General features: G+C 56.6%; 10 protein-coding genes across 10 annotated transcripts; 4 read left to right on the top strand and 6 right to left on the bottom strand.

The window, feature by feature from the left end:
* Positions 1–210: 210 nt before the first annotated feature.
* Positions 211–3,123, bottom strand: DSM5745_09955 (phosphatidylserine decarboxylase family protein; the record flags this gene model as incomplete). Its single annotated transcript, XM_026751971.1, has 6 exons — positions 211–1,510; positions 1,700–2,213; positions 2,257–2,321; positions 2,371–2,762; positions 2,811–2,918; positions 2,962–3,123. 6 exons carry the CDS (start codon positions 3,121–3,123, stop codon positions 211–213), a joined length of 2,541 nt encoding a protein of 846 aa, XP_026599703.1.
* A 1,872-nt stretch (positions 3,124–4,995) lies between these two features.
* DSM5745_09954 (molybdopterin molybdotransferase MoeA) lies at positions 4,996–6,200 on the bottom strand (the record flags this gene model as incomplete). The annotated part of the gene is made up of 2 exons (XM_026751970.1): positions 4,996–6,089; positions 6,146–6,200. 2 exons carry the CDS (start codon positions 6,198–6,200, stop codon positions 4,996–4,998), a joined length of 1,149 nt encoding a protein of 382 aa, XP_026599702.1.
* Positions 6,201–6,503: 303 nt separating this feature from the next.
* DSM5745_09953 (molybdopterin oxidoreductase family protein) lies at positions 6,504–9,597 on the top strand (the record flags this gene model as incomplete). Its single annotated transcript, XM_026751969.1, has 4 exons — positions 6,504–6,649; positions 6,696–6,806; positions 6,850–8,828; positions 8,876–9,597. The coding sequence occupies 4 exons, from the start codon at positions 6,504–6,506 to the stop codon at positions 9,595–9,597; spliced, it is 2,958 nt and encodes a 985-aa protein (XP_026599701.1).
* A 2,338-nt stretch (positions 9,598–11,935) lies between these two features.
* On the bottom strand, positions 11,936–14,171 carry DSM5745_09952 (alpha-galactosidase; the record flags this gene model as incomplete). Its single annotated transcript, XM_026751968.1, has 2 exons — positions 11,936–13,484; positions 13,543–14,171. 2 exons carry the CDS (start codon positions 14,169–14,171, stop codon positions 11,936–11,938), a joined length of 2,178 nt encoding a protein of 725 aa, XP_026599700.1.
* Positions 14,172–14,716: 545 nt separating this feature from the next.
* On the bottom strand, positions 14,717–17,231 carry DSM5745_09951 (DUF3632 domain-containing protein; the record flags this gene model as incomplete). Its single annotated transcript, XM_026751967.1, has 5 exons — positions 14,717–15,162; positions 15,219–15,645; positions 15,867–16,071; positions 16,679–17,061; positions 17,145–17,231. The coding sequence occupies 5 exons, from the start codon at positions 17,229–17,231 to the stop codon at positions 14,717–14,719; spliced, it is 1,548 nt and encodes a 515-aa protein (XP_026599699.1).
* A 370-nt stretch (positions 17,232–17,601) lies between these two features.
* DSM5745_09950 (uncharacterized protein) lies at positions 17,602–18,506 on the top strand (the record flags this gene model as incomplete). Its single annotated transcript, XM_026751966.1, has 2 exons — positions 17,602–17,989; positions 18,082–18,506. 2 exons carry the CDS (start codon positions 17,602–17,604, stop codon positions 18,504–18,506), a joined length of 813 nt encoding a protein of 270 aa, XP_026599698.1.
* A 275-nt stretch (positions 18,507–18,781) lies between these two features.
* DSM5745_09949 (uncharacterized protein) lies at positions 18,782–20,162 on the bottom strand (the record flags this gene model as incomplete). The annotated part of the gene is made up of 2 exons (XM_026751965.1): positions 18,782–18,947; positions 19,033–20,162. 2 exons carry the CDS (start codon positions 20,160–20,162, stop codon positions 18,782–18,784), a joined length of 1,296 nt encoding a protein of 431 aa, XP_026599697.1.
* A 589-nt stretch (positions 20,163–20,751) lies between these two features.
* Positions 20,752–21,067, top strand: DSM5745_09948 (uncharacterized protein; the record flags this gene model as incomplete). Its single annotated transcript, XM_026751964.1, has 2 exons — positions 20,752–20,759; positions 20,824–21,067. The coding sequence occupies 2 exons, from the start codon at positions 20,752–20,754 to the stop codon at positions 21,065–21,067; spliced, it is 252 nt and encodes an 83-aa protein (XP_026599696.1).
* Positions 21,068–21,873: 806 nt separating this feature from the next.
* Positions 21,874–22,776, top strand: DSM5745_09947 (dihydrodipicolinate synthase family protein; the record flags this gene model as incomplete). Its single annotated transcript, XM_026751963.1, has 1 exon — positions 21,874–22,776. One exon carries the CDS (start codon positions 21,874–21,876, stop codon positions 22,774–22,776), a length of 903 nt encoding a protein of 300 aa, XP_026599695.1.
* A 141-nt stretch (positions 22,777–22,917) lies between these two features.
* Positions 22,918–25,148, bottom strand: DSM5745_09946 (Zn(II)2Cys6 transcription factor; the record flags this gene model as incomplete). Its single annotated transcript, XM_026751962.1, has 3 exons — positions 22,918–23,925; positions 23,971–24,878; positions 24,935–25,148. 3 exons carry the CDS (start codon positions 25,146–25,148, stop codon positions 22,918–22,920), a joined length of 2,130 nt encoding a protein of 709 aa, XP_026599694.1.
* Positions 25,149–25,497: the final 349 nt, after the last annotated feature.

Genomic DNA, 25,497 nt, shown 5'->3' with positions numbered 1-25,497 from the left:
TGCGGCATCGTACAATGGGCGAGATCCAGTTATGACTGAAGGGCAAGCAGCCCACTTCATTTTTACCAAAGGCATAGTGCATTCTTTATTCACTTAAGCTTTTTACCAAGTTAATTCACCCAGTGAACATGTTTGGCTGCAATGCATAAATAACAGAGCATCCGCTCGCTATGCAAGAAAGAAAGCCATACAGCGCACCCCTAACCAAACCTAAGCCTTGACAACACCAAGCCGACTACAAACAGCAACATTACGCCCCAGATCCGGCGACGGCAAATCGTGAACCTGCACGCCCTTCCTAAAAAGCAAACAATGCGTACTCCCCCCAAAATGAAACATACCCAACTGATCGCCCTTCTTCACATGCTGCCCCTCCTTAACGGTAATATCACACGTCGAAACTTCACACATCCCAATCCCCAGGAACGCCATGAGCCCAATCGCAGGGTTATCGCACTGGATGAGGATAATCGCCCTCGTCGCAACACAGCTCAGGTACTCCTGCGTCGTGACCTCGCCGCCGGGGTCGATGCCATCCTGGCTCTTCTCGCCTTGCTCATTGACGAGGCCCGAGAAGAGGGGCTCGGAGTAGTACGTCCCCGGGACGACATACGCCTTGACGATCTTCCCGCTCACGGGCGCGTGCCAGCGGTGGTAGCTCAGGGCGCTCAGGAACGCCTGGTAGACGGTGCCGCCCTCGAACTGCGGCGCGACGGGGTCATGCGAGAGCATGTCGTACATGCTGTACGGCTGGCCCTTGATCCAGAACGAGTCCTTGGCTTTGACATGGCGGGCGACCTTGTACGGCTGGGACTCGCAGGCGTTGGCGATGACGGCGTCGTCGTCGGGTGAGGCGACGGGGCGGATTCCTGGTCGGAAGAGACGGGTGAAGAAGTCGTCCCAGGACTTGTAGCCGTGGTATTTGGCGGCGGGGTCGCAGACGAAGAGCTCCTCGAAGGAGTGGTTTGTGCTCAGTGGGATATTGGCGACGTGCTCGAGGTTTTCTTTTCCCGTCTTCCCGAACCAGCCGTATTCGGACTCGTCCAGGACACTCGCTGATTCTGGTGAGGTCAGATACTCGCCCCAGGCGTCGAGGACCTTCTTGAGCATGGCGTTGACGTCGGGGTCCAGGTACGCGGCGTACCCGCTCGGCGTGCCCATCGACCAATCGAGGACGGCGTTGATGGGCAGGCCGACGAGGCCGACTTTCAGCGAGAAGTCGTTCCACGAGGGGGCAGTAGTCAGGAGATGGTTAAGAACCTGCAGCATGTGTGGGTAATCGCGGATCTGGGAGCAGCCGGTTGGGTCCTTGCAGTAGTGGCGGTTCTTGGGGATCTCGGAGAACATGGCGGACATGAGCATGTAGACGCGGGTGTTTGATTCGATGAGGTGCTGGAACTCTTTCAGGACAGGATGCAGCTCGTTGTCCTTCTTGCTGTCGACGTGGGCGATGACGCCGCCCAGCCATTTGTGGTGGGCGTCGTAGCCCGCGGGCATCCAGTGGCCGACGCTGGGCTGTTAGCAGCCTACATGTCTATACAGAAGGAAGCTTACCGGTGGTAACGGTGTGTATTAGAGCTATGGGAGGGCATGATGGGTATTTGATGGTTAAAGAGAAAGAGAGAGAGAGAGAGAGAGCGAGGAATATATAGACATCACGGTGACGTCACGCTAGAACTCGTACTTGAAGCCCGCGTACCCCGGACTGAACCCATTGGGCCGCGCGTTCCACGGCGGTGCTGGTGCCGCTTGAGCCGGGGCCTGCACCGGGGCCGGACTGTACTGGCCCGGGAATCCAAAATTAAATGGCGCAGCGGGGCTCAACTGCGTGTTGTTCGATACATTGAAGGTCTGGTGCACGCTGACCGAGCCCTTTCTCAGCGGCGGCAGCATAGGACTCAGCGCGACCGTGCTGTTGTCGTTGAAACTCCGTCCGAGCGGCGCTGTGATCGAGGTTACGATGGTGTTTCCATTGTCGCTCAGGTCGGGTCGCCAGTACTTCGGGTCTTCGGTGCCGGGCATCGAGGCATTGGCAGTCAGGGTCGACAGGGCGTATTTCCGGGTCGTCTTTCGGCCAGGGGTGCGGTGCTCTTTGTAGGAGGAACCACCGTCGAGGAACCAGCGGAATAAGGGGCGGAGAGTGATGAGACTGCCGGCGATGATGGCGAGTCCGGTTTCTACGACCGACCAGACGGCGATTTGGTAGGTCGAGTCTGGCGGGTTAGCTCGGGCATCAAGATGAGGGTGATAACGTACAGAGGAAGTCAGTGTCGGAGTAGTTCTTGAGATACGGCAGTCGAATGACAACAGCGACACTCGCACTGTCCACGTTAGCCACGCCATGCCTTGTATACCGAGCGTCAAACGTACATTGCACCCAAGCTGAGGACTCCCACCAACGCAAGCTTCGTCCGCCGACTCATTTGTAGACCCCAGATCAAACATGCGGGGAGAATTCCAAGCGTAACGTCGCAGACAATCGTCAGCGAACTATAGCAGTACGCGATGATGAGCAAGACATCCGTGGATATGCATTTCCCGTTCTTGAAGATGTTTGTCCTCTCCCAGAAGTACTCGACGGGCCAACAGTTGAAGAGCAGAACCAGCCAGAAGACCAGCCCAATAATCACAATCACCACGCAGACGGCCCAGAGCGTGAAACGGTGCAGACGACGAACGGCGAGGCGAAGGAGGGCGAGGGCGATGGCGATCTTCGAGACGGCAGAGGCCCAGAGGTACAGCATTTGACCGAGCCACCATAACTGGAGAAGGTCAGTCATCACTCGTCAACGAGTATCCAAGAGAAATACCTTTAACGCCCTCTGTAGCTGGGAAATACTTGTGAAATCAGCTATCTTGTGTCCAACGCCCGCAGCAGAGGCAAGCATGCACAGTGCACACAACGCGATGAATAGCGCCTACAAAGTCAGCGAAGCTCTTACGGTTCTTAGTGCAGCATACCAGCGCTATCAACATCAACGCATCGTCCCAGCCAAACGCGCGCACAATGTAGACCCGGACAAAGCATCGCAGGAAGACGGCGATGATGGACAGGCCCACCATCACCGCCGCCGTCACGAAGATTGCCAGACTGTGCCCAGCCAGGGGCAGCGTGTCTTCCATGATGACCGGGCGGGAGGGAAACCAGAGCCGGGGCCAGGGCCAGAGGACAAGAGGGAGGCCTTATACTCGCTGCGCTGAGCTGATCAACAGGGAGCCCGTTCGAGGGGACGATCGAGGGCGGCTCGTTTCATGACATGGAGACACAGCCATATTATTAACATGGTGAAGACTGGTCTGGGCGTGGCAGGTCTGCATGCGCAGAGTCAGGCATCTCGTGCAGCAGGACGGTGGAGATGGAGACGCCCCACTGCCATGCTGGAGCTCGATCGATGGTTCTCGCCTGAATCTCAACAGAGTTCGCTCTATTCTGACTCGGGCAGGCAAGCCGTGCGCTAGGAGGCGCACCGAGTCATGATCCACGCTCCGGGGATTATCAGATCGCGCCCAATATTTGGGTTCGTATCTCGGATAGGTAGCTGGAGTTCAGCTCTTTGGCAGGTCGGATAGATTTAGAACAGCAGATTTCATGGTAGAAACGCAATGTTGGTAGCGAATGGCTATGGAATGATAATCATAGCTGATGATAGCTGGTCAGTGCCAGTGTTGAAACACTCCACAGCGTCACCATGTCTGATCCAGCTGACGGGCTCTGGTTGCTGCACAGCTCAAACTCCAAACCATCTTGAGATCTGTGGCTCGGGCCCTTCATCAAACCACGATCTCTCCCTGACTGGAATTCTCCCTGCTTTCTGCAGACTCCAGAACCGGCAGTTGCGACCGGAGGGGCTCGGGAGAGTCGTGACCCGACCGAGAGACTCAGATAACGGTTCTTTAAATGAGTTGTTACAGATCTTCCATGCTGGGGCCGGATTGGCAGAGATATGCTATAAAAGGAAGATCTGGGGCCGTGCATATTCCGGTTGAGGATGGGTTTGATTGTTGCTCCGCAGCAGGATCGACCCACGGGCACACTCTGAAACCTGGGCGCAATCGTGAAGCTTGTGTGGTTGCAATCGTGAACTGCCGGTGTTGGGACATGGGGAGGATGTTGGATGTCTAATATATTGATCTTTATTTGATGTTGAGGCTCTTGTATGAGAGAGGCCAATTCCACGTGGCAGAAATATATTTGGGACGGATGGCGTCAGCGTGATGGGTGCCTGAGCTCTCAGAGTGCCTGAGGCTGTTTATATATTTTCAAGCTCTCCTGCAACCAACTTCAACTTCACCCTCTCAACTCCTCACGATGATCGCTCCTCTCCTTCTCGCCGGCGGCCGCTCCACGCGCATGGGCTCGCGCAAAGAACTGCTCTCCTTAACCGACACTCCCATTTACGAACACCAGCTGCTGAGATTACACCTCGCGTGCCCCGAATCCGACACCGTCTTCCTCTCTCTTCCAAATCCCGACGCTCTGGCCCCGATTGTGCAGAGTCGCAATGTGGAGCGCCTGACTCGAAATACCCTGCGATTGCGCCACCAAACCGGCTCAATTCCAGTTCATGTTCTGTACGACCACGAGAACGACGATCAAGAGGCTCAAGAAAAGGGGCCTGCTGCTGGTCTGCTTGCTGCTCATGCCTATGACAAAAACGCCACATGGCTGGTCGTCGCCTGCGACTACCCCTTCTTCTCCGTCTCTGCTGCACGCCAACTCCGTGACGAAGTGGCTGGCCCTGTGACGTGCTTTGAGAACTCGGACGGCATCTACGAGCCCCTTTTGGGGATTTGGTCACCACCCGCCTTGAATTTACTGGAGGAGAACGTCAAGAAGGGCATTTTAGGTCCAAAGTCGGTCGTCAAAACCAAAGGCAAGGCCATCCGTCCGCAGAACGAGAACTGGCTCTTCAACATGAATACGCCCGCCGAGTTCGAACAAGCCAAGCAGATGAGCGAAGAGATATCGGCAATTACCGAGGACATGGTTCATGATTAGAAAGGGTATATGCTAACTGGACTCCCCGCGCGCAATTCGGACACCCCACTCGGAATATGCACCCAGCAATCGGCTTGCAGGAACGGCTTTGTCTTGCCGGGACTATGGTCTTCGATGATCCAGACTTGCCCGGACTGTGATATCGCCGGTCGGAAGATGTCTGGCTCTTTTTGGAATGTCAGGTCTCTCTTCGTCCCGTTGCACGAGTCGGTATCTTCGCGTGACAACCGGAGAACGGCCACCCGCGGTTGTTCTGGCCTTTGCAGCTGAAGTGTCTGGAGATATCGCAAGGCGAAGAAGCGAAGACAGGCCGCCGCCGCGACTGGGTTCCCTGGCAGCCCGAAGAACGCCGTTTCACCCGTTTCCCGAGGAAGCATGGAGAATAAGATCGGATGTCCTGGCTTGACAGCAACCTTGTGGAAAACAGTCCGGCCTCCTATCCGCTCGATCAAACCGGGAATGAGATCACATCGACCGGCTGAGACCGCGCCAGAAGTCACAATCATGTCGTACTCATCATCAAGTGCGGACCGAACTGCCTCCTCCATAGTCCCTTGGTGGTCAACGATGACTCCGCGAAAGTCCACATCGACTCCCCATTTACGCAGCATTGAGGTCAAATACGGACCATTTGCATCGGAAATCATGAACTGGTGGGATTTGACACCGTCCAGAAGCTCAGATCCCGTCGAGAAAACTGCAACTCGAGGTCTGCGCAGGACAGGAACCTCCCTCACACCAACGGACGCCAGCGCCATGATGTGATGTGGCTGAATACACTCCCCTGCCTCCACTATAACATCGCCCTTGGTGAAGTCACCCCCGGCAGATCTCCTATGCTGGCGCCGTTTGGCCGGTTTGGAGACGGAGATATACCGACGGTTCGAGGATTTGTTCTCGGTCACAACCACCTCAACAGGGACACAACAGTCAAATCGCTCACTTTCCTCGCCAAGCGGGAATGGCGCGCCCGTCATGATTTCCACGCACGGGGGAATTCCATCTCTCAAATGATCCGCTCTTGAATGCGGCTTGTCTCCTGCCGTCGTGGTGCCGATGACCTCAAAGGTGACTGGTGCCTCCGGCGTAGCTATCTCTGTCGCAGCAGAGCTCAAGGCAAATCCGTCCATCGCCGAGGTGTCGTACTCGGGCGTTGAAATAACGCTGGTGATTGTCTCAGCGACGACTCGGTCGCAGGCATTGTGAATGAGACATGTTTGTGCTTGTGAAAAACGCTGTCTTTGTGCCTCAACCTTAATCAGACGTCCTGCCTCTCTATACGACAGCCCCATTTCTGCATCTGCTGCTGTTAAATGTCGGAAATGAATTGATCGAGCGAAGAATGGTGTTGGCGATGCCGTGGCAGCCTCAGAATTACCGGATCCGGCAATCCCGCGCACATCACCATGAGGTCATCGCAGGGGCCATCCGGACCCTCCGTTCCAAGCTGATTTGCAACTGCGTCCATCCCACTCGTCAAGCCCAGAGCCCTGTCGCAGCCACGATGCCCGAATACACAGAGACCAGAGACTCGATCAAGAACATCTGGGGCGAGCGCACCCCCTACAAGCATCAGTGGCCCACCCGCTGTGACAGCCATCTGGTCGACACCCCGGACAAATGGGTCCAGAGCGCCTGTGTCTTATGCAGGTATGCCCACTTTTTCAGATTGAAAGCGATCGCTGATCATGCATAGCAATGGTTGTGGCCTGGACATCGGCGTCAAAGACGGCAAAGTTGTCGGCGTGCGAGGGCGGACAGTTGATCGAGTCAATAAAGGGCGACTTGGACCCAAGGGGTTGAATGGGTTAGTTACAGCGTCAATGATGATACATCGCTAACCAGTGCAGCTGGGTGTCCATCAACCACCCCGACCGTCTCACGCACCCGCTGATCCGGCGCAATGGCAAGCTGGAGAAGGCGACCTGGGACGAGGCCATGTCGCTGATTGTGGACCGCGCAAAGGATATCCAATCGCGCCTTACGAATCATGGCATTGGCTTCTATACCAGTGGCCAGTTGCTACTAGAGGAGTATTATGTTCTTGCGATGGTTGGGAAGGCCGGGTTGAATACGTTGCACATGGACGGGAATACTCGCCTGTGCACTGCAACCGCCGCTGCCAGCATGCGCGAGTCGTTCGGCAGTGATGGTCAGCCTGGTTCGTACGCAGACATTGACTACACCGACTGCTTGTTCCTGGTCGGGCACAACATGGCCGCTACGCAGACGGTCCTGTGGGCGCGTGTCCTAGACCGTCTCGAGGGACCAAATCCACCGAAACTGATCGTGGTTGATCCCCGGACTTCAGATACCGCAAAGAAGGCGACAATTCATCTACGGCCTAGGTTAGGTACGAACGTCGCTTTGCTGAATGGACTGCAGCACATTATCGTCGAAAACGGCTGGGTCAACGAGCATTACGTCTCCTCGTATGTCCGCGGGCTCGACGACCTGAAAAATGTCGTCAAGAAGTACACTCCAGAATACGTTGAGGAAATCACCGGCGTCCCGGTCGCGCAGCTCCATGAGACCGCGAGAGCACTCGCTTTGTCAGGAAGCCTCCTCTCGACAGCCCTGCAAGGCGTCTATCAGTCCAACCAAGCCACGGCAGCCGCCTGCCAGATCAACAACATCAATCTACTCCTCGGCCATATCGGTAAGCCGGGTAGTGGCATCCTGCAGATGAATGGCCAACCCACAGCCCAAAACAACCGCGAGACCGGCTGCGACGGCGAGTACCCGGGCTTCCGCAACTTCCAGAATCCAACCCATATGAAGGAGATTGCCGACATCTGGAACATTGGCTATCTCCAGGTTCCGCACTGGAACCAGCCGACGCATATCCAGAACATGCTCAACTTCATCGAAAGCGGCTCGATCGAAATGTTCTGGGTCTCCGGCACGAATCCGCTCGTCAGCCTGCCGCATCTGTACCGGGTCCGCGAGCTCCTTACAAAGCCAGCTCTGTTTCTCATTGTGCAGGATATTTTCCTCACAGAGACAGCCGCAATCGCGGACGTAGTTCTTCCAGCCGCCCAATGGGGCGAAAAGACAGGCTGCTTCACGAACGTCGACCGGACCATGCACCTCACCCGCAAGGCCGTCGAGCCACCCGGTGAAGCCAAGCCAGACCTCGACATCTTCCTCGACTTTGGGCGGCGCATGGACTTCAAGAATAAAGACGGAGATGCGCTGATCCCGTTTACGCACCCCGAGGAAGTCTTCGATAAATGGAAGAAGATGTCCTTCGGTCGGCCGCTGGACTGCAGCGATCTGAGCTATGACAAGCTGTCCGGCGGATCAGGGATCCAGTGGCCGTGCACGAAGGAGTATCCATACGGCAAGGAGCGGCTGTTCGACGATGGGAAGTTCTTCACCGACACCGAGTACTGCGAGAGTTTCGGGCATGACCTTGAAACCGGGGCGCCGTTGACGAAGCAGCAGTACGAAGCGATGAATCCCGCTGGCCGGGCGATTCTCAAGGCGGCGCATTATAGGAAGCCGTGGGAGGCGCCGGACGAGGACTTCCCTTTCTACTTGGCAACTGGTCGGAACGTGTTTCATTTTCATACGAGGACGAAGACCGGCAGGTCAAAAAGACTGCAGAATGCGGATAGGGATGCCTGCGTGGTGATCTGTCAGGAAGATGCGGACGAGGTTGGCGTCGCGAATGGCGAGATGGTTATCGTCCGATCACGAAGGGGCCAGGTCGAGCTACCTGTTAAAATTGAAGGCATCAACAAGGGCCATGTTTTTATCCCTTTTCACTTTGGATACTTTGACTCGCAGGATAGGAGGGCGCGAGCTGCGAATGAGCTTACCATCGGTATATCCATCACATTGTCTTAAGACTCTACTAATTTTGTCCTGCAGAACAATGGGACCCTGTCTCCAAACAGCCAATGTTCAAGTCCGGCGCCGTACGCATCGAAAAATGCGTGCAGAAAGAGCAAGAGCCCCACGCACGAGAGAAACACACTGAAGCCATCCACAACGTCGAGCAGCACAAAGCCAACGCAACATCCACCCGCAAAGACGGGCACGAGGAGCGCGTCCGCTGGCTGGAGATGTGGCTCGGCGCAACGCACGAATCCCTCGAAATGCTCCGCCAGATCTACAACAACCTCATCCCACGGCTCGTCCACGACCTAGAGATCCAAGCCGGTCTCGAAGTCATGCGCCGCATCACCGCCGACATCATCCAGAAATTCGAGCCCGTCGTAGCGCGGTACCACGAGAGCCGCATGTACGGGCGGCAAGTGTGCGAGCGCCTCCGGAGCGCACTCTTCCCGATGGACGATACGCAGGATAACTCGTACGAGACGCTGATTGTGCTGCAGTCGCTCCAGATGTTCCTGGGGTATATCGAGGGGCATTTGACGGCGCTATCGCCGGCGAGTCAGGCGCTGTGGGACGGGGAGTTCGTGGACGCTGTTAAGTTTGCAACGCAAGAAATCCAGAGGCAGAAGGCGTGGACGACGCAGCATATCAAGGTCAAGAGTCCGCAGACTCTGCTTGTTCCGCAGCACCCGCCGAACGAGCTGCATGGGGATGTCGAGGATGGGTATGGGCTAGCGAGGGAGTTTTATTACTAGCACACTTCAGCTGTAGTTCGCTTCATCAATACGAGTTCATTTCTTGGGCTGGGTTGGTAAGCTAGACAGGACTCAGTGCCTTCTGCGGCCTCTGCACCTCCACATTTGCAGCCGTGTCACCACCCAGACCCGACGTGCCCGTTTCCGATAGAAGCGTCAGGTGTATATCACTCCCATTCCTCCCCCCTCCACTACCAAGCCCACCCCACGCCTTAGCTGAATACGACGCCGCCGACGCCCCCGTAGGCGTCTGTACATTCCGATACGGATACGGATACGGATACGGATACCCAGACGACTCAGAGCGTTTCCCCGAGGACGCGAACCAGCGCGGCCAGACGCGTTTCAGCAGGGCCGCGATGGCCGGCATGCAGGTGCAGATGACGCCGACGCCGGCCTCGATGACGCCGAAGTAGGAGAGTTCGCCGCCGTTGTCTGCGCACCAGCACTATTAGGCTGGGATGTAAAGAGGGAAAGGGGGAATAGGAGGAAGGGAGGGCGCACAGGTGATGTTGTACGTTGTGATCGAGTGGTAGAGGTGCGTTATGCGGAGGATATCGGCTATGATGATCCTACACCATAACACTGTCAACACCGTCACCTGGCCATGGTAGTTAAAGGAAAGAAAAGGAATAAGTGGACATACAGAATCCCCACCGAAAACATACACAGCACGCGCACCTTCTTGTGCAGCGGCAGATTGAGCCTCGCCAGCGCGGGCAGCGGGAGAACCATGACCAGCACATCGAGCGCGATGTTAACGGGCGGCAGGACCTTGAAGCCAGTCTGGGAGATACACTTCCCGCGTTTCTTCGCCTGGGAGACAGAGACAGAGACAGAGTCAAAGCGGCTCCAGAAATAGTGCGGCGGGACGCAGTCGAGTATACTGGTTAGCAGGGCAGCGAGCCCGTATAAGGTGCACAGGACGATGGCGGCGTATGTTGCTCGTTTCAAGGGGCGTGTTGTGAAGATGCGCAGGTAGAAGAAGAGGATTGAGAGTTTTGCGAGGGAGATAGAGGTGTTGAAGGAGAGGATGCCGATGTAGAAGAGCTGTATGCACGTACACAATGATGGTTAGTGAGGTGCGAGGGCTCGAGGGAAAGAGAAGGGGAAAGGGGGAGGGAGGACCTTCATCTGCGAGGTGATTTGTGCCGGTGTGAGAGCCCACATGTCTGTTCCCCAGCCGATGAGTGCGCCTGTTCGATCCATGGATTCATTAGGGCTGTATGGTATGTAGTGGGAGATGGATAGGGGAAGTAGAAGGCATACCGCGAATCATAACGACCGTATCAACCATCGCCGTGCACTGCGCCCGTCAACAAGCTACCCATTTCCATGATACCAATCCAAAACATTGAAAAGCAGGCATACATAAGTCCCAATCCCAATCCCATCATCGATCCCAAACGAAGGCGAGAGCGGGGGCCGGCCCAGCAGTCTCAGTCCGATGGCGAGCGTGGTAAGGACGATGAAGACCGAGCCGACGGCGAGCTGGGTTGCTTTGCGGGTGCGCGGGGGGATGTCGCAGAGGGTGGTTGTTGTGGTCATTGCGTCTGCCATGTATTGGAAAGTGGTTGGTGAGGGTGAAGGGATAGAGCGTGGGAGGAGGCTCACAGAGGTAGTCGCGCAGGTCGCAGTGGGATTCGTAGCAGGCTGTTATGCTGCTATATTCTGAAGCGCAGAGTGCTTCTTTTGTGTGTGTGCAGTTGTTGGCTGGCATTGGGAGACAACTCTCCTGTAGATAGTCAGTGTCGCCGGAATGGAGTCCAAGTGCTTAGGGCTATACGTGCAGCGCATAATGGCAGACCGGCGAGTCCCTCACAGAACCCATCAGCAGCAGCAATCCCTGGCAGCGGCACCAAGGCCAACAGAAAGACCAGAATCCACATCCTGGCCATAGCTTCTCAGCCAGGCTCCTCTCCGGGTCCGTAGGGCTGCTTCGTCGGCTTCGAGAAAGGGGCCCGGCAGTCGGTATCTTATACGCCGAGGGAACTGACGCACAAGGCAGCACTGATCGCCTGTCAGGACGCCACTGCTGCCCCTGGACCAGTCATATTGCGCTGAAACGAGGATCAGTCAACTTTAAGCCCGTGCCCCTGTCAGCCAAGGGCCGGGCGCCGGAGTCTCATTTCCCTGTCTTCGTACTTAACTCACGGTAACAGTGGGCGTGCGCGTTGCAGATAGAAGAACGCGTGGGTGATCGATCTACTGATCTACTGATCTGCGAGAGAAATCAGGGCGGAAGGGGTCTAGGTCTTGATGCCGGACTGGCATCTCGCGGTGTGTTTCAGGTAGACAGACTACATAACTCAGCTCATCACAACAGAGACAAGCACTATCAAGCGCTCACCCTCTCCAGAAAAACAACCCGACTGCCATAATCCCCCCGAAACGAATACTGCACCCCCAGATTCATCAACATGCTCCCGGCATACGGCCCCTCCCCATCAACCCGATACATCGCCTTACCGTCCAGCCCCTGCAATCTGACCCGCGGCAACGCATGGTTCACCCACGGCGCAAGCTGGAAGACGAACAGCACCGCACTACCCCTGCTTTCAGAAATAAACAGCGCAGCCGGCCAGTTCGACTCCTCGGGGAGATTCAACCGCCACATATCGCCCTGCAGAACAATCGGATTGACCTTCTCCGCGAGCGCAATCAACCCCGGAATCGCCTCTCTCTCGGACAAACTCAAATCAGACGGATTCAATTCCAGCCCGAACGAGCCGCACATCATCGCGACGTGAGCGCGGAACGTCAACGGCGTGCTGCGCCCCGTCTGATGGTTCGGAACCGACGAGATATGGCCGCCCATACTGCTGGGCGGGTACACAAGGGAGCTGCCAAACTGGATGAAGATGCGCTCGACCGCATCACTATCATCCGACGCCCACACCTGCGGGAAATACTGCAAGATGCCCGGGTCGTAGCGCCCGCCGCCAGACGCGCAGCCCTCCCACAGCACATCCGGGAAGCGGGTCGTCAGCACGTCGAAGACGCGGTACATGCCCAGGATGTAGGCATAGTTCGCGCTGGGGGCGGGCGTCTCCGCGAGGCCGCGGTTGTGGTCCCATTTGACGTAGGTGATGGCGCCGTTGGCGGTGGATAGAAGGGTGGTAATGGCGTCGATGATGAACTCCTGCACGCATTCCAGACCGAGATTCAGAACAAGCTGGTTCCGCTGCTGCGTTCGCGGGTACGAGCCTGCGTGCAGGACCCAGTCCGGATGCTGCTCGTAGAGGGTAGACTGGGGATTCACCATCTCCGGTTCAACCCAGATGCCGAAGCGCAGGGTGGACGATGAACCCGCGACCTTCAACGCCGTGATCTTATCCACCAAAGGCTCTAATCCATCCGGAAACCGCACCGGATTCGGCACCCAGTCGCCCAGTCCAGCGTCATCCGAAGTCCGCGGATACTTCTCCCCAAACCAGCCATCATCCATAACAAGCAGCTTCACGCCCAACGCCGCCGCCTCCTCCGCCAGACGAACCATCCGCCCCTGATCGATATCAAAGTACATCCCCTCCCAGCTATTCAGGAGCACGGGGCGGTCCCGCGTCGCGAAACTGCTTTTCATCAGGTGCTTCCGGTACAGGCCATGCAGGGAGCGCGACATGCCCCCGATCCCATGTGCCGAGTAGACAGCCACGCACTCCGGCGAGGATATGCTCTCGCCTGGCTTCAGCGTCCAGCCGAGCGTGTTTGGCCCGGCCACGACGCGCGTGAGGCCCTGCGAGGCCTTTTCCACGGCCATGGTGAAGGATCCCGAGTACACGAGCGAGAACCCCCATGCGTCGCCGTGGGACTCGGTGGTCGAGGGATGCACGAGCGCAACAAAGGGGTTGTGCAGGTGCGACGAGAAGCCCGTTGTGCTCCCGATGCTAAAAGGCCATTGTCAGCACAAACCCATTGTATCAACGTTCTTTCTTCGCAACGCACCTCTGCACCCCATACTCAACCCTCCTCCGCAGCCGGTGCGCCTCCCTCGCCCAGTCGCCCCTCAGCGAAACCATCTCGAGCCCGCCGTGCTCATACGGAAAGTCCACGCACAGACTAGCCAGCTGCTCAACGGCAACATGTCCAGCGCTCTTATTGACAATCCTCGCAGACCGCACGATAGCATCGTACGCCGGGAAAACGGTATACCGCAGCTCAGCCTCCAGGCAAGAAACCTCATCGTCCAATCGAACAATCAGCGTCGTCGCATCGTCAGCTGTCCCAAAAGTCCCGGGTAATCCATCCCCCTCCGGCTTCCCCCTGACAACTTCACACCCGCGAAACTTGAATGCCGAGACCGTATGCCCCGCGCCCTGCGTGATTCTGCACGCCGGCACGCGAAAGTCCCCGCGCCCCTGGTCCGGGAACTCGCGGCGCACGCGGTCCGGCATCCCCGTCCACCCGTCGACGATGGGCTCCGGGTCAACTGGGATAGGGCCGCGTATACGGGCGCCGAAGTGGTCGGAGCGCAGGTCGCCGGTGGGGACGTCGACGTGGAAGGTGTAGGAGCAGGTGCGGCCGTTGAGGGCGAAGGATGAGTCGGTTACGACGACTGGCTCTTGTTCTGGCATTTTGGGTGCTAATGGGGGGGTTGGTTGGGATGGGTTGGATGTTTGCGATCAGTTGTTGTGTAGTAGATTCCCAAGGGAGGGAGGTAGGGTTTATATGGTGGCGGAGCGGGCTAACCGGATGCGCCACGGGACGGGGTCCGAGGGTGCGTTGGACACGCATTTTTTGATTTTTGGAGTTGATAGCATAGCTAGTATACCTAAGTACAATGTTGAACGAGTGTGGGACTGCAACGGGTCGGGACTCTGCCGGTTCTGTGACAAGGCCGGGAGGTGGACTGTGAAGCAGGCAACAAGAGCACAAAACAAAGCGACAAAACAACAACAGCTGGAAGCAAAATATGGCGGCAAAGCATCAGCGGACATGGGCACTTTTCGAAATGGGTGATGACCGGCAATTTTAAGCAGCAACTCAAAAGTAAGCGGTCAGCCAAGCGACTGGTGATATATATAGAGGATCAGGCAGCATTTCACGGCGAATCAACAAGGCATTCCAACCAAGCCAGCAAGAGCAATGAGAACGTTGCAGGAGGATAAAGAGAGGAAATCTACCACTCCACGTTGTCCGCCAGAGCGGCCATATACGCCGCAGCCTTGCGGGCAAGTCCGCTACCCTCCTGGGTGACATTGAGAGTACGGTCATTAGCAAGCTGAGCCAGCCTAGACTGCCAGAAGCGCCAGCGGTCGAGGCCAAAGATGGCGCCCTTGTAGAGCCCGTCTGCTTTGAAGGCCGGCTGGTCGCGGTCGTTGCAGGGCACGCGATCCAGAACCACCTCGTGGAAGAACAAGTGCCCGCCAGTCAAGATCCATACTGCCGATGTGGAAAGATAGAGATTCCAGCGCTCGGGGGGCATATCCGGTCGCTCCAGAGCGTCTTTCATGCACCAGATCATGAAATCGCTGCAGTTGAGAACCCCGGCTGCGGAAAGACGGCCTAGGAACGCGCAGGTGTTCACTAAGCCCTTCACTTTGGCCCAGTTCCTGGGATCCATCACTAGTGGAAGAGGGTTTGAGTTTAGCTGGGTCTGCAAGAAGGAGCACTCGACCTACCAAGGCTATTATCGGTGCGTCTGCGGGCTTCTTCTCGAAACTCCCCCAGCGACTCTGTCTGCGGCATTGTGCCCTCCACACGGAAACGCTCACTCAGGCAGCCGCTGTCGACAAGTCTCTCGACCAGGCGTACCAGCTTTTTTTGGCCTGGGTGCCAGTAGGGAATTTGCTCCGCCACCTCGTGAAGGACGCCCATGACATGAGTCTCCGCCCAGGACCCGCGCTCATCATCTGGGATGACGTTGTAGAGTCTCAAGGCTGCTTTGTGAAGGGTAAGCTTGTCGTCGTTCTCAAGGTACTCCTTGAAAACCTGCCATGTGTTCGACATCAGGTTATCGTAGTCTTCTTCGGAAGGAGATTCATCGGGTTGCTGGAGATGGAGCTTTGGGATTGGATTGGGCAGGGGCATCGTCGCGGAGAGGAAGTACTAGTAGGCGATAGATGAGTAGTGTCAATCATACTCAGTTCAGGGTGAGACGCAGCGCCGCTTCATAAAATCCCCGGCCATCAATCGCGCGTGCCTTGCACGTCTAGCGCCTTGCTCACCCCTCGGAAAAGTGGCGGAGTGCTGGAGGGGATCATAACAAAGAACGAAACGGAGGCGCCAGCCTTGGCTGCTTATCGTCCAGGTGGAATCATAATTCGTACGACTGGTTCGCAGATGAGCCCATCGTTACCATATCCTTGGACGTTGCTGATACATGGTGTGTGATACTCGCTACCCAAGGGATTTCCCCCCTTAGCAGGTGACGGTCTCTTGCGCCTCCCCATGAACGATATCCAACCATCGGGAGACGTCTTCGTCTTTGCCGACGGAGACAAAGAAAGGCAGGTTCTAGATTGCGCCAACAGTCTTTCTTTCACAGGCAGCCAGTAGGCGCAAACAACGGTTTATAGGTATAGGGGTAGTGGACGGGAGATGGAGCATCTATCGATCCGTACTAACCTCATCCTTTCATCAGCATTCAGGCATTCCTGCACTGAAGCAAAAAGGCGAAGGCATCTACTTTCAGCCCCAGGCGCGGGAGGCTCAAGGACGTATACAGGAACCTATACTCTGGAAGATACTTGGACAATGGATAGAGCCTTCGTGTACTTGGCCACTTTCTTATTCTGACTTTTGATCACGAGCTAGATGAGCAAAAGTCGTATCTACGTCTTCCAATGTTCCGGAAATAAAGCGGCACATCAAGAATCAGTATCAGCAATTAAACAACAACAACAACGAATGGGGTATCGTGCTTCCAAATACAAAATGATACACAAGATGCCGTCCAACGCCCGCCACAAAACTCCAAGCCAATGCAGACTCGCTCCAGAACCAACAGGATAACCACCACCATACCGACCAACACGAGAACTCTGGACGGTGTGGCGCTCTGCACAAAGATGACGGTTGCCGGTGCCAATCCCAAGTCCCAACGGTGCGTTTCTCCCGCCTATAGGGTTTCGAAACGAACCTCACTTTGGCGCAGACAAACTTTGACTTGTTACCGACTGGGTGCGAGACTACCCCCAGGATATTCTTGTACTGATCCGTGATGATCCGATGGGGTCCGGGGTCGCCGTCGGATCGTGTGTAGTCAAACCGACACGCCGGGTATGCCCAGAGTTTTGCGCGCTTCTCATTGTGCGGCGCAGCATCGGACAACTCTGCCAGCCCTGCCATTTCTTCTGTAAAGAACCCTTCGCGATCGTAATGTGGGTGTGGGCGACCGGCACGGGGATCGTTGTGGCTCGGCATCGGTGCGTCTTTGATCATTTCGCGTGCTTCGTCTTCGCTGATCTGCCACTGGGCAGGAGTGTCGGCGTCGTCGCTCAGTGGACGGCATAGGACAAAGACCTGGCGACGAAGGCTGGTTAGTATGGATGGGTGCTGGCCGTGGTTCTGGGTCGTGGCGCTTTTGATGCTGGGTGGCAGCTTACCTTGTCTGGGTCGGCCGTTTCCTGCAAGGGACTATGCATCTCGGTTTCACAAGGCGAACTCGCGCTCTGGGCTGTGCTGGAGGCCATGATGGTAACTGGAAATCTGGGAGACATTCACTTGCCGCGGCCAGCGTGGGAGTTATATATCTGAGCAGCTCTGAAAGAAACCCCGTGGCATTGTTGCGACTGAACTTGTTCCTACAAAGGGCAGGTGAATCACGACCATGTTGTCCCGCATTGAAAGAGCCTCTGGGCTTTGCGTCCTCTTTGTCTGGGGGGCTGAAGGGGAGCGAAAGGGGGTCGCTCTTTGTTCCAGCGCGGTCGTTCTTTGTCAAACCACCCATCAGTGTCCCATGACCATGGGCTCGTTCTTTCGTCAAATACGCCTCATGTCTCACTCTGAGAATCCCCCAGGTCTCACTCCGAGTGCTGCCAGTTCCATCGCCGTCGATTCACCATGTCTGCGCTGACTCTGCAGTTCCGCCCTGACAACTCCGAGCGCATGCGCAAGGACGAGGTCGAGAGAAACTACAACCCCTGGGATGCCTTCCAAGCAATCTGCCGGTACCTCGACCCGGACGCCGCCGTGGCGCTGCCGCTCGACGAGCTCCTTTCGATCCTGTACCAAATGCTCCCGATCAAAACCAAGCGCTGGTCGACCGAGGAGGCCGACCTCAGCTACCTGATCCTGGACGTCGTGGAGCAGATCCCGCACGCGCATCCAGGCCAGGACAAGATGCTGGCCCTGTACCAACGCCTCGCCAAGTGCGACAAGTTCATCTACCAACGCGAGCCCAGAGAGAGCTGTGCCGCGTTTGAAGAAGAGGCTCATCGACGGATCATCTGTAAGCTAACCCCCCATCCATACTCCACGCAACAACGCCGATTCCAGGCTTCCCAGGACTGGGACGTGAATGCTGACGTCTGACCTCCGCAGACTGGCCCTGGGAGAAGGAAAGCCAGGCAAGAGCGATCGTCAACTCGTGCGCCTTCATGGCTCGTCTCGAAGGAGCCGGGCTCTTGGACCCGTCCTTCAAGAGGGGGTTCTTTTTCCAGGACGCGCTCGACGACCCCAAGGCCGAGATGGGCAAGGAGCCCTTGTACGATAGCTATCTGCTTGCCGCGTGCGCGATGTGGATTCTCTACGACACCGGGGTCTTTTTCCGCTGCGTATCCTCCGGCAGGCAATGGCACGACCCCGACCGCAGCGATCCGACTGGATTGGAGCAGTGGAACAAGTGGCAGCGCGTTTTTGCCGAGCGCGCAGAGACGAGTGATTTGACCGACGAGGCGCGCCAGCTGGCTCGTCAAGCGGCCGATCGTATGGCGGCGCTGGCGAGGGAGGGTGAGGCTGCGAAGTGACGGGTTGGAGACGGTTGCCTGCGTTCAGTCCTGCTTTTTCATTGATTACTTTACGAAATGATGATAGGTGAGAGGGAATTCAATCACTAGCAATGAAAGGTATGCTCCAAGGACCAGACACGCTCCATAAATCGTAGAGTCGTCTCGTCTCACCTGCTAGCTATCATAACCCCAGTAGTGCTTTCAACAGTCCTTGTGGAGCAAGACATGAAGAATCTCAATCAGCTATCAGCCTGGTCACCAAACAGCACAGCTCTTCCGGATGGCCCATGCAGTCATGAAGCATTAACAAGTCCATTCATGTGAGCCCCCTCTTCCTTCAGCCATGGGTAATCCAGTGATGAGTGGTAGTAGACACTCAGATAGACGCCCGTCTTCTCCGTATACGCAAACGAAATCCAAGAGGTCAACCGGCCGGTCTGGTCAATGTCGCGCTCGGGACTGCAGCCATCAGTCACCACACTCTACTGGTCACTATCGATGCCCCAATCTGGCAGTGACGGGTATAGGTAGGGGGCAGACTTACAAGTAGCTCCGCACCGCGCTCTCGTACGCTCTGCCGTAGCAACCCAGCCCAATCTTGTCAAGAAACTGGGATAGGCCCCGGATGATCTCCTTGTCACTTTGGCCGTGGACGGGGAAATAGAACTTGGTCAGCGGCGCAGCTTCGCCGGCCTTCATCTCATAGTTCCAGACCATGGGGGTGGGACTGAAGTCGTCAACGTGTCCGCCGAAGTCGCGGTGCCCCTCGGCAAGCCCGATCATCTGCCAGAGGTCCTTCAGATGCTCGAGTCCCTTTTGGACGACCGCGGAATTGGATCGCCCGCCCAGCGTCCAGATCTCCTGCACCTTCGACCAGACGACGCTGTTGCTGGAGCTGTAGAGCTTGAGCCGCGATTTCGCAGGATCCACGCAGTCAAACGACCAGAAGGCAAACTGGCTGTACCCGTCCGTCTCGTCCATATATTCGTTGACCATGTCCATGGACGGGATGGCCCCCATCACAGGTAGAAGTGGATTGACTGACTGGCGAATCACGTCGCCAAAGCCCATTTGATTGGCATGGCACTTTAAGGCAGGGAACGTGTACCCCTTGACCGAGATGGTGTCTGGCTTGAGGTCAAACCCAAAGGCAGCGGACGATGTGGAATCACAACCCTCCATCTTATTCCGGGCGAGGGAGGCCATTTCATCTGGACTAAGGACATGCGTCTTGAAAAAGTGCTGGAAAAGAAACGGGTCGTACCCAGGGATATCAAGGACCCCCAGAACGCTCAGAAAGCCATGGACAGCTTGCTGGTTGAACCTGTCCTCCGCCGTCCCCGAGGCAGCATGGACTGGCTCAACCCCAATCCGCACCACTGGGCCGATCTCCCCGCGCTGCTGATAGTTGACGCTGAACTCCAGCGGGAGGCCACTGCGCGTGATGCAGCTCCGAAACTCCTGCGGGTAGGGGCCCAGGTATGGGATGATGGCGTCGCGGAAGAACACCAGGGCCTCCAGCTGGCGGGAGAGGGTGTAATCCGCAGAGGCGAGGATCCGCCCCAGGAGCGGACCGGTCTTCGCCCACCAGGTCTTCTCGTGCGTGGTGGAGAAGACGGCATATCGGGTCAGCACCTCGAAGGGCGAAACGTCGGTGGTAGCCTCAATGGTCATCTTGCGAGGGCAGTGGGAAAGGTTGCGAGACGAAGAGAAAATACTGTCCGGCTCTCTAGAATTTGAGGATGGGAATATACTGGATACGGTCTGGCATCAATCGAAGCCCTGCATGGATGCCCTGCCAACGCAATGGCCACATTGAATACGAGGCGCTCGATACATCACATGCAGGCTGCTCCTGCTTGCCTCCGAGAGATGTACATATGTCTGCCTCCCTGCCTATGCGAGGGTGAGGTGGACCCGACCGCCTCGCGAAAGATTGCCCAGGTTGGCAGGGATGCATCGACATGCATACCGCTCTTTGCGGTTCTCACGCCATGCTGCGCGTACCACGCCCTTGGTATTGCGGAGTTGTTCCCTGCCCGATTTCACTGGCTCGCCTCTTCCTCCCTTGCACGCGGAGCAGGTGCCATCTGGTCTATTAGCCACCGACCACCTTTGACACGAGGACTACGGTACATTCAGCACAAAGACGGGGAATCATTGCGGTCTTCGGCGGAACCGGCCAGCTTGCACCCCGTAACTCCCCCGCGAATCGTCGCAATTCAATGCTATGATACTAAGAGCCTCTTATGCAATCAAGAAAATGCCCTGGTGCGCTTGTCGCTGTCAAACACGCACCAAGCGTTCGAAGTGAGGCACTGAGAGTCCTCCCCAGCAGCCGCGCACCGCCACCTCAGACCAGCACGCAGGGCCCCGCCGTTATCGCCTGCTCAGGCTGCGAGAATCTGACATGCGGAAAGACCGATGACGATCATCTGCACCTCCCCAACGGTTTAGACCTTACCGTGGCGATCCTCGACGCCGCCGAGGCAGCCGGTGTCTTTCACGCCGTGCACAGCTCTAGCCCCAACCTCCGTCGCGACAAAAGGCCGCATTGCCCTCGCTGGATTTGGCTGTAATCAAACCTGGCGCTTGCGGCTATTGCGCATTTCCTGGCGACATTCACATGTGCTGGAGCGTCTGCTGGCCACCTGATTTAGGCAGACTTCACCTGGGATACGGGCGTTTCCCTTGCCTTCTCTGTTGTCCAATATATGCTAACGTCCCAAGAGCGGCCATTGTGCTCCTCGCAAAGCGTGCTTTGGATGACTGTGGTCCAGAACCTAGAGTATTTGGTCTCGTCAGGGGTGTTCGAGGGCGCCGACCTAGGAGCTAAAGGGTTCTGTGATGTTCATGGGTCGTCTATTATGTTAGGTTGGAAATCTGACAGATTTGCGTCTGTAGTGTCATACCTGCCATACCACCGGCCGAACCCTCTGAGACCCTAATCACCACCATAGTACCATAGTAATTGGCAAACCAACTCGGACCTCAAACACAACCTCAGGACACGAGCCCTGGTTCCCGGGTCGGGGTAGAAGCGGACTCTGTTTCGCCCGGTTTCCGCCACGGGCAGAGAAGGTCTCATCTGGTAGCAGTGCCTCCATTGGATAGTGGTGGGACAATGATCCTACCAGACCATTCGAATCGGATCCAGTGGAACATTGGAACTGGCAAGTCTTTCCATCTTCTCCGATGGCCCATCGAAACAGGAAGGTGGTTCCGTCCGGCCCCAGTATATCTACCTACCCAGGTATATCTATGGATCTATACCAGACAACCTTGGAACCCTCCATCGCTCTTCAAATCAATTGCAATATCCTCTCTACCCACCGGATCTCCTCACTGTCACCTTCTCTTCGCGCCCACCCCTCTCCACACCAAGATGTCCACCACCACCCCACCCCTCCACGGCATCCTCGTCGCCCTGATAACCCCCTTCACCGACAACGGGTCTTCCATCGACGCCCCCAGACTGGAAAAGCACATCTCGCACCTCCTGGACTCGGGAATCCACGGCCTCGTGCCAGGCGGATCGACCGGCGAATTCACGACCCTCACGCTCCCCGAACGGAAACAACTCACAGAACTCTGCGTGCGCTTCGCAGCCAGCCGCGTCCCCGTCATCGCAGGGACGGGCGCAACATCGACCTCCGAAGCCGTGGAGCTCGCGATGCACGCCAAAGAAGCCGGAGCAGATGGCGTCATGGTGGTCCCGCCGTTCTACGACCCCGTTAGTCTGGAGCAGCTGCACGAGATGCTGCACGAGATCCACCAGAAGAGCGGATTGCCGATCATGTACTATAACATCCCGTCAGCGTCTGGACTGAGACTGTCGCCCGTTGAGATCGCGGGGCTGAGTAAAGTGGGCGTGAAGTGGCTGAAGGATACGAGCGGCGACGCGCCGGCGTTCACGGAGCTGGTCTTCGGGCTGGGGGATCAGATTACCGCGCTGAATGGGTGGGATACGCTGACGTTTTATGGGCTGGCGGCTGGATGTCCCGGTGGTGTTTGGGGCGCTGCGAATATCATTCCTGAGCTGGCGGTGAGCCTTTATGAGGCTGTTGCGGTGAAGGGGGATTTGGAGAGGGGTAGGGAGCTGTGGAGGAAGGCGTGGCCTGTTTGCAAGTTCTTGGAATCGCATAACTATGCGGCGGCTGTTAAGACGGGCGTTGAGTTGAGGGGGGTGGCCACCGGTGGTCTGCGCAAGCCGTTTGCGTTGCTGAAGCCGGAGCTGAGGGAGGAGTTGAGGGGCTTGTTGGAGGATGCTGGGGTTTCGACTGTTTGATTTTGGTTTTGGTGAAGTATATACATGAATAGAATGACATAAGTAGTCAGAGTCTGTACATTCGTCGTTAACAGACATGCCTGTATGCCTTAGACAGGATTCAGCCTACGGTAACTCGCAAGCTCTCATACTACACAGAGATCAGCAGAAAAGAGGCCATATGTGCCGGTCCTGAATGAACGTCGTCCACGTCGGCATCGATTCGCCCCGGTTCCTCTCTAGATGCTCGTCCTGCCTCCGCCACAACTCGACCATGATATCCCTGGCAGCACTGAACCCAGCAGGGCCGCAGCTGGCGATAGCATTATCAATCCATGCTAGGATCGCCTCTCTCCTATGGGCCGTGAGAGCTTCACACCCTGCAATAAACGCCGGCCATGCAGCACCCAGCCCGGTACGATGCAGGGCTGATGTAAAGGCTTCCAGCGAGGAAATGACGCTGTCGACGTGCGCGGCCATAATTGCCGGGTGCACGCGGCGGATACGGCGGTAGAAGAAGATGACGAGCGCCGCGTTGAGCGCGCGGAGCATATGGTCGTGCGGTTTGGACGGATCTCGTGTGAGGGAGAGATCGCACGAGCAGATGAGGTTCTCTAAGCGGATGCTGCGCCGGTGCAGAGTTTCCCACGCTTCGACGCTGATGTTTCCGCAGGATTGCTGGGCAAGGCGGAATGTCTCCATGACGTTCGCCAGTCGTGTCGTCTGAGACAGGAGACTCAGCCATGTCTCGGGGATGCCGTAGATCTGCTTGTATAATGTATCTGGGTAGCTACGCGAGTCTTGTAGGTGGATGTCGTGCAAGCCGATTTGCTTATCTTTTGGCTCGTTGATGTTTAGGTCACTGTCCGAGTCGTGCGCTTCCAGACGGAGGAAGTCGTCTAGGCGAGGATTGGACTCGGTCAATCTCTCTGCGGCTCCTTCCAGACGAGGTCGTTGGAAATTTGCGTTCAACGCTTCGATGAATGAGGCGGAAGGGTGATAGTCGTGGAGGACATACGTGCTCTCCCCGACCAAGCGTAGCCAGGTATAGACGTGGTGCAGGAGCCGCGACTTTTGAGAGATCCGATGCTTCAACAGGCCGCGCCTGCGCAGGATGTATTCCGCGTTGACCATGAAACTTCGTGCATGTTGATGTTGCCCTGAGATGACCTACTTTCGTTAGCTAATAACCGAGATGAGATGAAACGAACGTACGGTGTACTGAATCAAGCAGCAAATGGCCATCAACTGGTCTTTATACTTTGCCCGTTTCGGCTCGCATGTCTCCAGCTTCAATGACTTTTGCATGTGGTCTCGTGCCTGCTCAAACATCTGACCGGCAGCCTGCTGCCAGTGCTCGGTAGATATATTGGAACTCTGCGAAGAAGACAGATGAACTGCCGCGCATGCCAACAACGCATAGAGATTCGCCAGGCGTGCATGGCTGATATTCTGCGATCCCAGGATAGTCAGGTCGTTGTATGTTGCCATTGCGGCAGAAAGGTTCATCATCCGCCATGGCGACTTGTCTCCAAGCGGCATAATCACCATCTGCGGTACTACATGTTCGTTGAAATGCTTGAACAGCGAAGGGGCGTCCGCCAATGCAGCAGCATCAAGGAAGGTGGAGGCCATTTCAATGGCGCTGCGTGGAGGTGTCATAATGGCCATGTTGCCAGGCTCCATGTCCACTATGGGTAACGGCTCAGGAATAGGATCAGCCAGGTACATGTCCATGTCGAGCATGGTCGGCTGGAAGAATCCCGGCTGTTCAGGGCTTAGGCCGAGGATATCCGACCAGTGGAGGAAGTCATCGATGTAAGAGGGCGAGTCGAGCGTTGGTAATTCGACTTGGGTCTCCTGGACCGCTGTGCTCTGGGCTGTCTGTGGTGGACTCGGAGGAGTCTCTCTGTCTGGTTCGGATGCCTTCTGCTGTGTTTGCTGCATTTTCTGCGACTCGGTCGGAGCAAGGTCCAGTACGCCAAAGGGCCCGATGACGATATCGCCCACTGGAGGGTGCTCGGGATCGCGTGTTTTGAGGTCGATTTCAGCCAGCGATGCGCTGATGGAGCCGGAGACGAGGTTCGAGCCCAGCGACGTGCTCATCGACCGCCGTGATTGTTCTGAGACCGGGCCTGTCAGTGGTGGAGGTGGAGGTGGAGTAATGGTAGTGACTGACCTGTATACAGATGCCGACGCGTGCCATTCTGCTCCTCGACCTTATCCTCCTCGTTTCCCTCGCGCATCCAGCGGACTTCATTGGCAAAGCCCTCGCAAGGCACCCCCAAGGTCCGGCACGTCCGACAGGCCGGGCGCTTCTGGTCGCACTTGACATGGCGGCGGCGACAAGTTCGACAGGCGCCCAGAGTGTGGGATCTGCGGGGGCGGGGCATGTCAACAGTCTTCCAGAAGAAAAAGAAGGACAGTCCGAGGATGGAAGCGATGGAGGAGGGAAAGAGGTCGAAGGGAGGATCGGGTGGAGTCGGGGCCGCGGTCGGAATCGCCTTCCTGTTTCGTGGGCGTTATCGACGAACCTTGGAATGGCTGGATGGCTGGACCCATTGGAGCACCGGATGAGCTGATAGCAGTCCAAGGCCTTCAGACCATCCCGGAGGTCCTGGATATTTGTGGTGGCCGAGGAAATGTTCGATCGTTGAAGGGCTGGGTTGGAGCAAACTTAGGGTTAACAGTCCTACGTGTTTCATGCATAAACTCCTTGATCGTTCTGTCATCGAAGCATGG

Source organism: Aspergillus mulundensis, assembly GCF_003369625.1.
Source record: "Aspergillus mulundensis strain DSM 5745 chromosome Unknown scaffold_13, whole genome shotgun sequence".
NCBI classification, from domain to species: Eukaryota; Fungi; Ascomycota; class Eurotiomycetes; order Eurotiales; family Aspergillaceae; genus Aspergillus; species Aspergillus mulundensis.
The sequence above is the reverse complement of the archived record's forward strand: the minus strand, read 5'-3'. Positions and strand labels throughout refer to the sequence as shown.